The sequence below is a fragment of the Neltuma alba genome, unplaced genomic scaffold (assembly GCF_004799145.2).
Source record: "Neltuma alba isolate B1F8T4 unplaced genomic scaffold, ASM479914v2 tig00005954_pilon, whole genome shotgun sequence".
NCBI lineage: Eukaryota > Viridiplantae > Streptophyta > Magnoliopsida > Fabales > Fabaceae > Neltuma > Neltuma alba.
Window position 1 is genome coordinate 16,807 of NW_021634293.1, and position 11,684 is coordinate 28,490.

General features: G+C 35.9%; 2 protein-coding genes and 1 pseudogene across 3 annotated transcripts; 2 read left to right on the forward strand and 1 right to left on the reverse strand.

Moving 5' to 3' along the window:
• The first annotated feature begins 1,545 nt into the window (after window positions 1–1,545).
• Window positions 1,546–4,646, forward strand: LOC114749130 (DNA-directed RNA polymerase V subunit 7-like). Of its 2 annotated transcripts, none has more exons than XM_028937616.1 (3): window positions 1,546–1,601; window positions 2,356–2,436; window positions 3,751–4,646. In XM_028937616.1, exon 3 carries the CDS (start codon window positions 3,777–3,779, stop codon window positions 4,314–4,316), a length of 540 nt encoding a protein of 179 aa, XP_028793449.1. In that variant the 5' UTR covers window positions 1,546–1,601; window positions 2,356–2,436; window positions 3,751–3,776; the 3' UTR covers window positions 4,317–4,646. The 2 variants fall into 2 exon arrangements, with proteins under 2 accessions (XP_028793449.1, XP_028793448.1); XM_028937615.1 differs by lacking the exon at window positions 1,546–1,601 and adding an exon at window positions 1,847–2,157.
• LOC114749132 (DNA-directed RNA polymerase V subunit 7-like) lies at window positions 1,568–8,067 on the forward strand (annotated as a pseudogene).
• A 1,810-nt stretch (window positions 8,068–9,877) lies between these two features.
• Window positions 9,878–11,681, reverse strand: LOC114749133 (protein SIEVE ELEMENT OCCLUSION B-like; the record flags this gene model as incomplete). Its single annotated transcript, XM_028937619.1, has 4 exons — window positions 9,878–10,470; window positions 10,551–11,006; window positions 11,363–11,496; window positions 11,582–11,681. Coding segments are annotated over 4 exons (1,272 nt in total), but the record flags the coding sequence as incomplete, so codon positions are not given.
• Window positions 11,682–11,684: the final 3 nt, after the last annotated feature.

Sequence of the window (11,684 nt, forward strand, 5' to 3'; positions counted from 1 at the left end):
TAATAAAATTTTTAGTGTCTGAAATTTGGGTTTATCTTGATTTTAATATTTAAAATTTAGTTCGTCTTAAAACATTGATCTCTAGAGACGTATAAATATTAAAATATGTTGAAATGTCGTGAATGACGTTAAAGTAATAAAGTGAACTCATTAAATAGCACTTAACTAGATCTCATGTGGATAATAAATAAAAAAAGAATAGATTCTCAAAACCTAACAGTACAGGCCTTTTTATTTCCTCATTATTCTTTTTAGGAGTTGTTCATTATACATTGTGTTTTGAAAATTCACCCCCTTCATATAATTCTTTTCTGCGTTGCATTTTGAGAACATGTTATTTTTTCTCTTGTTCACACAAGATTCAATTAGGTGTTATTTGGTAAATCCACATTATGTTAATGCTGTTTTTAATATTTAAACAGATTTTAATACCATTATGTTTTTAAGAACTAATGTTTTAAGACAGACTAAATTTTAAGAACCAAAATCATAAATTTAAAATTTGAGTAATCAAAATTAAAATAGGTTTAAATTTTATAGACTAAAAATTATGTTAGCCTCTATTTCTTTAAAAGATACATTAAATGCTGACTAAAATTTATCTCAAATTTTAATTCGCTCTCTTAGGTTGAAAAAAAATTAGGGAAAAGTCCCCAGCACCGGTGAAGATCAAACAACGAAACCATTGAGGGATAAGTACTATAGCGTGCTCTTTTTCATTGACTTCCTTAAGTTGACACAGTTGCCTTTTTAGTTATTAATTTGTTATAAATCCTCACTCGTCATTACATCGTCTTTGAGCCCAAATACTTGTGGATTGTGGAAGCTTTAATTTCAGGCGCATCAACTTCAGGTAAAAAAAAAAAAAAATTTCAGGCGCATCAACATGATCTCTGTCAATCCCCCCTCCTCTCACCCTGCGTCTCTTCTTCCTCACAACTCACAAGTCAGAGTCCTTCTGCCCCCAAATTCGAAGCAGTTACCTAAATTTGTGAACATGTTAACCTTGATGATATATTAAAAAATAACTTTCAATTATTTTATAAATCAAAACAAATAGATTTTTTAATCCATTATTTATTCGCTAAGCAACTCTTCTTAATATTAATACTTTTTAAGTTATTTTTAAATGTTAAATCCACTTGTTTTAATATAGTGAAAAAATTGGGTGGGAAAAAAATGAAAAAATTGGAACAATATTTATATCTTTATAAATCCGGGCAATGTTATTAAATATCATCTCTTGTTCTTAGTATAAGAGTTTGTTGACTAATTTAAGTATATTAAAAAATTAATTAAATTTGTTACTTATAAATCTTTTCTAAAATATTCTTGTATTCACCGGTATTAACATGAATTGTTTTAAAAAATAAATAAATATAATCAAAATAAAGGCAATATTTAGGTCCACATTTAAAATCGATCAGTCACATTTTACTACCGGATGAATTAGGTTTCGTCGAATGAGCCGGAGCGACGGTTCTGGGGGGCATCACGTGGACGGGGCGTTGAAGAGAAGAGGGGATTGTTGCCGACGGTGACGGAGGTGAGAGAAAATCGGGGGCGAGGGCCAATATTTGGGCAACAACGACTACGGAGGGGTAGGGCCGAAGTTTTTGCTGTTAAGGTTCGGATTTATTCGCCTAAATCTCTCTGTCCATCCAACCTTTCAATGATGCGATTATAGTTGTTCGCTTTGGCTACTACTTTTGTTTGGAGCAAAGATTTTGGTTTGAATGTACTGATGTCGACTGTGCTAATCTGTTGTGCTTCTTTGCAAATAATATTTCAGCACATGGAAATGTTGAAAGTGTTTCAGTTCTCTTCATCAATGCATGCAAATAAATATCTTCCTCTTCCTGGACCCAGCTCTCCCCACCCCCTGCAGGAAGCATCCCTCCTCCCTTTTAGGGAAGTGTTCTTCCCTAGCTGCTGCACTTTTCTCTCCCTTTGTGCAACCAAACGACCGAGCGGGTGGGAAGGAGCCGTTATCCATTTCCCTGCTAAAATTTCGCCCAACTAAATAGTTCCTTCGTAAAGGGTGGTGTAGTCTAGAAATTTCGGGCATTAGCCGAAATCATTGGAGGGGATTACATTCTCATATCATTCTTGTCGCTTTTTGTGCTGCAAAATCATTGAGCAAACTTTTACAATCAAGTAATTCTAACATTTCACTATAATATGCTTAATTTCAGCTATTGATATTTTATGAGCAATGTATGTATTTGGAAAAGAAAATTATACGAGTTCTAGTTAGAAATGTGTTCATTATTTGCTTTGGTAAAGAAAATTATAGTTATAGAAATAATTTAAAGGTTATACTGAGAGGTGACGACTAGTTATCACCTAATGCAGGGGGAATTCATAAGCCAATTTTACAATTTGAGGTACCACTGGTAATACCATTTGCCGCTGAGGATTGTTGCCTGTATTGGTGTAAGCTTACCTCTATCCACTCTCCCTCCTAAAAATTTTTTCTTTCCTTTGCCTGTCTGCCATCTTTGTCATCCTGCAATGACTTTGTATCAAGTGATGATGTAGGAATTTTTAAATAGCCTCTACGTCTTGTACCCACATCTTTACCATATCAACATTGCTGTTAGCGGCTGTGTTGGTAGGTTAATCTGTTTTTGTTCTTTAAAAACTTAACAGTGTTTATAAAATTAAGTACTGTGAGTACACTGACACTTTCGTTTTGGAGGGAGCCACAACTTTGCTAGCGTGATTAGGAAGTTGCAGAGGAAATAGTGTAACAGGACTCATTATAACTCTGCAACTTCATTCTCTTTAGTTTTTTCCCTTTTTTCCCTATATCTCAGAAATATGTCTAATCTTGAACAAACCTTTTCTATTTTTGTATCACTTCAATGAATTATTACTGTTATTTATGCTTCCTTGATCTGCTAGCCATTTGTTCAATGCTGACTGTTTAGAGATTGAGACTCCAGCTGCTGATGTGTTGAGTGAAGACTTTCTACATCTTTGTCTTGGGAAAGAGTTTATCACTATTTTAATGGCAGATACGGAAACTGAATGTGATTTTGATATAGTTATTGAATCAGGCAATTTAAGTAACTGCTAGTTATATGAAATGCCTATATCACTGTTTTAATCTACAATTTAGATCATTGGCGGATAATTTCATTTGAAATAAACATGATGTTGTCAAAAAGTTGAGTTCATTTACTTCTTTATGTATAAGGAAAAATCTTGGATGCTCAAGTCTATGTAATTGATGCACTTTGTCGGATCACATTGGGAAATTTGTATTGTTTGAATCCTTGATTTACCGGTAACCAACTCTTGTTATTAACATTTTTCTCCTTTTATAATTTAAAATCCGCTTGTTTTGATTTGATTGGAAAAGGTGTTATTTAAGTATATGAGCTTAAAGTTTATATTTGTCCTTTATAATTGATATTACTGACTAATTCAAAATAAAATATTGCAGGCCCAACAGAGGGGCAGTTTTCCTAATGTGTGTCGTGCTTATTTGTCATATATAGTGAGCCCATTGGGAAATCATGGACGGTGAATGTCAACATGTATAATATAGTTCAATAATTGGTAGAGTAGGAACTTTCCAACGTCGTCTAGTAAATTTGATGATATTAGTCTCTTATAATCAAGCTGTTTAATTTTCTTATTTACCCTAATTGATTGATAAATATGATGAATGTTTGGACCTTAGAATTTGAAAACTAGTAGAAGTGTGCAATCTGACTTTGGAATATCATTTTATGATTGAAGGAAAGGACGGAGAAACAAAGAAAACAATGTTTCTCAAAGCGCAGCTGCCTTGGAATGTCATACTTTCCCCAGAAAGCCTAGAAAAAGGTGGTCTGATGCTCCAACGGTCAATAATCATCCGCCTTCTGGATGACTTTGCTGTGAAAAAGGCAACTAAAGATCTGGGGTACTATCTTGCTGTGACCACACTGGAGAGGATAGGAGAAGGAAAAGTGAGGCAGCATACTGGGGATGTGCTTTTTCCTGTTGTTTTTAGTGCTCTTACTTTCAAGATCTGCAAGGGAGAGATCTTGCAGGGTGTAGTCCACAAGGTTTTGAAGCACGGGGTTTTCTTGAGGTGCGGACCTGTTGAGAGTCTGTATCTCTCAAATGTGAAGATGCCTGACTACCGCTATGTCCCCGGTGAAAACCCTTACTTCTTGAATGATAAAATGTCCAAGATTGGAAAAGATGTTGTGGTTCGCGTTGTTGTTATTGGGACAAAGTGGCTGGAGGCACAGAGGGAATTTCAGGCACTGGTCAGTTTGGAAGGGGATTATCTAGGGCCCGTTTCTTCTGAAATTTAGCCATGTGGACAAAACACAACACTACGTAAAAGGTTTCTTGGTTTTTGTTGTTAGGCTGTCCAATCAAAACATAACGTCTCCCCCCCCCCCGGGGGTATGTAGTTAGTGCTTAGTTATGCGGTGTTGAACCTTAAAAGAGCCCTCTTGTTATGTCCATAATTTGTTAGCAAACAATTGAAGACTAGAAGCTGAGCTTGCCCCTTGTTGTGTATTTGTTGTCTAGATTAGTACTGACCAGGTAGCGGGATTGTCTTCTGTCTTGTCTATATGCACTGATTAAGAAGCCTTTGAACCATAATTATGGTCCGTACGTTCGTGTTGTTCCTCTTACCATCTTTCTCGATGAACAACTGCTGCTAAACATCTCATTTGATTTTTTTTTATATAAATATTGATTGGTTTTATAAACGATATGAATCAAACAATCAAAAGCATATGATGATATTTATAATAAATCAAATCATTCACAGATCATGTATGTGAGGTTTCCACCGCCGAGATGGTTTTGGAGATCTTAAATTATGTTTCCTAAGAAAAGGTTTGAAAAATTGGGCAGCAACTCGGACATCCAACATAATGAGGCCGGGAACAATTTATGTCCCAACAATCCTCGAGGGATCAAATAGGGGCCCAAAGTGGACGCCCAATTAGATTTAAAGCATCACAATTAACAAGTAACAAATTTAAGGGTTTAAACTTTTATAAATTTATGAATAATGGAGGAAAATAGCATAGGAGAATTACACACACACACCTAACCCATTCTCACGTACAAAATCTTACAGTATAATTTGTTTTGAATTTTATACTATATATTAATATTAATATACTACTATAACAAAATTTATAGATTACGGTATTCATAAATCATAAATAATACAATTTAATATATTAATGTTGATATTAATTCCTGAAAGATAAATATTGATATTAATTTATGTTTGAATTAATTAATATTGATTGAGACGTATTATTTATTTATATCCGCAAAAATTTAAAAAGGACAGTCTTGATGAGAATGGCAAAAATGGGTCGCGGCTACGTCTGACACAAAAAAGAGAAAGAGGAAGGATAAGGGAAAATAATCAAAAATAAAACGACGTGCACTGATCAGAAAGAGGAAGGTTTTCTTTCTTGTGTTTTTGTTGGGCTTTGGGGCAAAGATATACAGAAACAGAAGCCTTATATGGAAGAAAGGACTGAAAATGTCAGGAATGAGGGAACGCGCGGATGAATCTTTGACCCTTTCTTTCATTCTAAAGCTTCGTCGAGATCTCCTGTGTCCCTCACCACACCAAAATCATCTCTTTCTGGGAAATCAGAATACGACCACAAGTCTGGCATTAGAGATGCTCACCGATCCCCTCTCTCCCAACAAATAATCTGCCTACATGATGTTAAGAACTTATGTACTTTTCTAACCCTATTTATAAGTCACTTCAAATATGTTTTATACAAAAAAAAAACATTAAACTTTATTAATTTTCATTTAAAATTCAACAACTTTTTAATTTTATGCATATTTAATATACACTATACCCTATGTAAATAAAGTTAACATAATAATAAATTAAGAATAAAATTGTACATCCATACAAAATATTTCTCTTAGTGTCGTATAAATAAAATCAGAGGAGTAATTTTTATTAACCTGAATATGAAGAAAGAAATATATCCAGGAAATAACTTTTCAATATCTAAAATATTGTTAAATACATATTTTAAAAAAAAAATATTTAAACTCGCATGGACATTTAGCTCATTATTTATTCGTTAAGTAACTCTAATCATTATTAATACTTTTAAAATCCACTTGATGGCCAAAAAAAAAGGTCAAATCCACTTTTTTAATATGGTGAAAAAAATGGAACAGTATTTCTACCTCAATAAATTCTTCCGGGGGCAATGTTGTCAATTACATGGGTTCAAGTTCAAGTTTTAAACCGATCAGCTCATGTTTTAGCGCATGGATCAGCTTGCATGGAGTGAGCGTGAGCGACGGTTCTGGGTGCAACACCTGTAGCCGGCGACTGAGAGTTGAAGAGAAGCAAGAACAACTGCGGAAGGGCTTGGGGCGAAGTTTTTTCGGTTAAGGTTCGGATTTATACGCCTAAATCTCTTTTTTCATCCAACATTTCAATGATAGATGCTACTTAATATAGGACCTAATCATTGAGTTGATTTTGATCTTGAATATAAAACTTATTTATTATATTTATCAATTTTTTCTAAATTATCGGTATGGATCTTCCCTCAACCATAATCAAGTAAATGAAGGAATAAGGATATTAAGAAAAATAATTATAGTGTTTTCATGTCATATTTTTTATAATTAACTAACTTATCTAATTTTTTTAATCTAATCAAATTTGTTAAATATGTCTTATATTAAAGATCGGAATTCTATTATCCATGTTTCCCTTGGCTATTACTTCTCAATAAAGGGGGCTGTTTTGCATTTCCCTGCTAAAATTTCGCCAACTAAGGGCCCCTTTTGTTGCCTGAAAAATATACTGATGGGAAAGGAAGATATTTTCCTTCACAATGTGTTGCAACATTTTTTAGGAGAGTACTCTCCGGCGGCTTGGGATTTTCCCGTGTTTAGTGGAAAATCTGTTCCCTCACATTTAGGTAGGATCTGATTTTCCTGCCTAGAAAACTCCTATGTGACCCCAAATCTTCTTCCTTCTCGCTTCGCAGATCTTTGTGTTTTTGGTTCGCTTCCATGGTTTCCTGCCGAGCTTCACTCTCTCTCTCTCCCTCCCCCGATCTCTCTCTTCACCGTCTTCCTTGGCGGACAATTTCACTGTTTTTATATGGGATGCCTATATCACTGTTTTTAGCTTCAATGTGCATCATTGGTGGACAATTTAATGTGAAATTAACTTGGTAGTTTTTCTAATGCATGTTGTGCTTATTTCTTCTAAAAGTAGTGTCATATATAATGAGCCTACTGGGAAGTCATGGACGATGAAGGTCAACATGTATAATATAGTTCAATAATTTGTAAAGTAAGAACTTTTCAACATCGTCTACTAAATCTGATGGTATTAGTCTGTTATAACCAAGCCGTCCGATAATTTTATTATTTCTCCAGATTGATTGATAAATATGATGAATATTTGGACCTTAGAAGTTGGAAAATAATAGAGAGCATGCAATCTGACTTTGGAATATCTTTTTATGCTGTGATTGAAGGAAAGAAAAGGGCGAAGGAACAAAGAAAACAATGCTTCTCAAAGTGAGGTTGGCCTGGAATGTCATACTTTTCCCAGAAAGCCTAGACGCGGGCGGTCTGGATCTTCAAGAGTCAATTATGATCCGCCTTCTGGATAACTTTGCTGTGAAAAGGCAACTCAACATCTGAGGTACTATCTTGGTGTGACCACACTAGAGTGGATAGGAGAAGGAAAAGTGTTACAGCAAAGTGGGCATGTGTTTTCAGAGCTCTTACTTTCAAGATGTGTGGGGGAGAGATCTTGGAGGGTGTAGTCTGGGGGTTTGCGAGGAAGGGGGTGATGTTAAGTGTGGACCCGTTGAGACTCTGTTTCTCTCAAAGTTGAAGATGCCTGACTACCGTTATGTTGCCGGTGAAAACCCACACTTCTGGAATGATGAAATGTCCAAGATTATTGGACAAGGTGTTGTGGTTCGCTTTGTTGTTACTGGGACAAGGTGGCTGGAGGCTAACAGCGAATTTCAGGCATTGGTCAGTTTGGAAGGGGATGATCTAGGGCCTGTTTCGCCTTAGGCTGACCAATCAAAACATAACCTTTTCTTTAATGCAGTTAATTATGTGTTGTTGATCCTTAAAAATGCTCACTTGTCATGTCTATGACTTGACAGCAAAAAAGTTGAAGACTAGAACCTAAGGTTGCTATTTGTTATGTATTTATTGTATACGTAGCGAACTGATGCAAATTAGAAAACATGCTTACCGATGCATTGTCTTTGGATGACCTTGGGAGAGGGAGACTACCCAACTTGCTCCGTAGATGAGCCTTCCTCTTCTTTGGCGGTGAAAGGGAAGGCCTATAAACTCCAAACCTGAATCAAGTAGTATGCATTGTGATGCACAAGCTTGCCTTGAGGGTTCATCACTACAAGCGTAGGTTTCTTCTTGGCTTGCCATTCCTCCTTGATGAACTTGAAGCCCTTAATTCGTTTAAAGTCGTCGTGCAGCGCTAACGCAAATCCCTTCTTCACCACCAATTCCTTTCATTTGCCGAACTCAGCCACAATCTTAAGAATAGTGGTGCCGTGACCAAAACTGTCGTAGTGTCGTCCCTTTGTAGAGAAGAGCCCATCCCATCTCATTCTTGTAGGACAACATCTTCTGAACCTCTTAAGTCACTATATTGGTAGCATTGTGCATTTTGGTCGCGCACAAGCTCTCTATGGCACCCTAGAATCTGCTTGTCAAGCTTTGGCTCTCGTTTTCCTCACAGAATATCTTAATCGAAATCTTTGACTTTTTAATGGTGGTGGCATCATTTGCAAGGAACCATCCATATCTTTCCTTCTTCAAAAGCATGCTCGTCAAATGTTTATCACAAACCTTTGCGATGAAATGTAAACTATTTGAACTTTGATTTTAAATATTCAAATTTATATTTATTTTTTGAAAAAATATTAGTTATATTGTCCTTATTTTAAATTATTTATATGTTAAAATAAAAAATTAAATCAAACAATCTAAATTAGTTGGAAATAAAGTGCAAACTAATATTTAATGTGCTCCCCTGTTTGAAGCTACCCAATCATTCCAACTATTAAATGTAGGCTATTTTTTATTAATTCACACGAATTAAGCAGTAAGAATTAACTCGTTAAATTTATATCAAATTAATGAAATTTTTTAAGGTTATTCTTATTGATGAGATTCTAAAGGAGAGAGAGAAAAAACACAAAGAGTTACTATTAAATTTAAATTATCAAAACAAAATTGATAAATAAGTATCAATAACTCTTTTCATAACTTAATATTAATTAAAAATTAAAAAAAATCCATCAAGGGTATTTTGAAAGTGAGTATAAAATGAAAAATTATTCATGGGCCTAAATATGTCACAGTATTGAACAAAAGCAACTTCAATTGAACTAATATTGAAATCAAACGTAAGAAGTAAATTTTGCATGCTTTTTGTGCGGAGCATATTTTATTGAATACGCATGCAAGGTCAATAATCTGCACTGATCAAAAGAACCTAGCCGAGCCAAACTTTTCACTGTGTAGTTGAATATAAAACCAACACCGAAAGCAAACCATAACAGTGATAATTTGCTAATTAACCATCGAAATGTATGTCATAACTTTATTAATAGACTCCGTCATAACAAGGAGGATTCATGACTATGAAGAAACTTAATGAAATCATAGGAGAAACTAGAGTCCACCTACGGCTTATTACAGTACCACCTAAATGAAACATGCCAATATTTTTGCAATGGGAATGAAAAGGGAGATTAAAGTATAGAGAATTATTGCATCATCAGCCATGTGATTCTTGATAATTGATTCTCTTCAGACCCTTCATCTCCAATGGGTCATCCATTAGAGTAAACCTCGGCTCTATGCAAGGGATCCGTGCTCAGCAGAATCCACTTTGTGGCAACATTTATAGCTGATGAAGACGTTCATGGTGCGTTCACATTCAGGGCATTTGATAATATCGGGTATCTTTCCAGCAACGTTAGGAATCTCAAGGAAGGTGCACCTGTGACTGGTCTTAACCACCTTCTGGTGGTGCTCCTTAAACCCTAAATCAAATCCCTTCTTCACCACCAATTCCTTCCATTTGTCGAACTCAGCCACAGTCTTGAGAATAGTGGTGCCGTGACCGGCGACCAGAACTGTCGTCCCTTTGCAGAGAAGAGCCCACCCCATCTCATTCTTGTAGGACAACATCTTTTGAACCTCTTGAGTCACAATATTGGTAGTATTGTTCATTTTGGTTACGAACAGGCTCTCTACTGCACCCCAGAATTTGCTTATCATGCTCTGGCTCTCATTCTCCACACAAAATAGCTCCAGCGAAATCTTTGCCTCTTTGATGGTGGCATCATTTGCAAGGGCCCCTCCATACTTGGAAAACTGTTGGATCCACTCCTTGTCCTTGCCTCCATAGAAGAAGATATACTTGTTCTCCTTAAACTGTACCATGTAAAATATGATCAATTTTTCTGTATACATGGAAAAAAGTGAACATGCAAATTAGGAAACATATTGCTTACCAACGCATGTGCCTTTGGATGGCCGGGAAAGAGGGAGACTACCCAACTTGCTTCGTAGATGAGCCTTTCTTCTTCTTTGGCGGTGAAAGGGAAGGCCTGCAGACCCCAAACCTGAATCAAGTGGAATGCGTTGTGATGCACAATCTTGCCTTGAGGGTTCATCACTACAATCATAGGTTGCTTCTTGAATTGCCATTCCTCCTTAATGAACTTGAACCCCTTAATGCATTCAAAGTGGTGCAACACCAACCAAGGCATCTTGAACTTGAGAAACTCGAACTTCTTTCTCAACGCCTCGTTCCATTCTTCCACTATGGGAACCCAAATAATTTTATACTGGTCATCTGTCTTTATTTTTTCAAAAACTGGCCTCATAATCGAAACATCTTCCTCTGTAATGTCCAAGGTCGAAACAAACAAGAACACGTTCTTCTTTCTCAAAACTTCAAAGCTAACCTGTTCAATCAACAAAAGAGGATAGAATCAAGGCTAACGAAACCTACTAGTTAGTGAAACGAGCATTCATAGCCACAATCTAACACTGTTCAACTTACTCTAGCCCACTTCGTAAGTCTTGTTAATTCAGTTCATTGTGAGAATTCACGCGTATATGTGCTATTAAAGTATAATTGATTATGTATGGCAGTTAATTCGTAATCATGCTTTAGCGATAGCACTAGCTGAATTGGAATATCAAGATTCAGTATAAGACCTAGCAAGGTCCTATTAGCAGTTCTAGTCGTGACAATTCTTGTTGGGTTCGCAAATGCAATAAACATAAAATTAAAAATATGAAGAAACAAGCAACAAACCAGTGTTTTAGTAGCACCGTCATAGATGGGGGTCTGAGGAACATTCTTCCAGAAAATTAGCACCTTAAAGACTTCCATAATTTCAGTTGGTGTTTTCAACATTTTCCTCAAGATCTTGATATAGTTTGCTTCATCTGAAAAATCGCCAACAAAATATCATAAGCATTGTAGAAGCGGGAGCTCACTAGTATCAACTAAATCAACTAATCGAACAATTACCAATTTGTTGGCGGCATAGTGAAATTTGCTTCCTCAATTTGCTAAGTATAATGTTGATCTTCTGGCCGAAAGGCGATAGCTCCTGCTTATGCTCCCTAAAGAA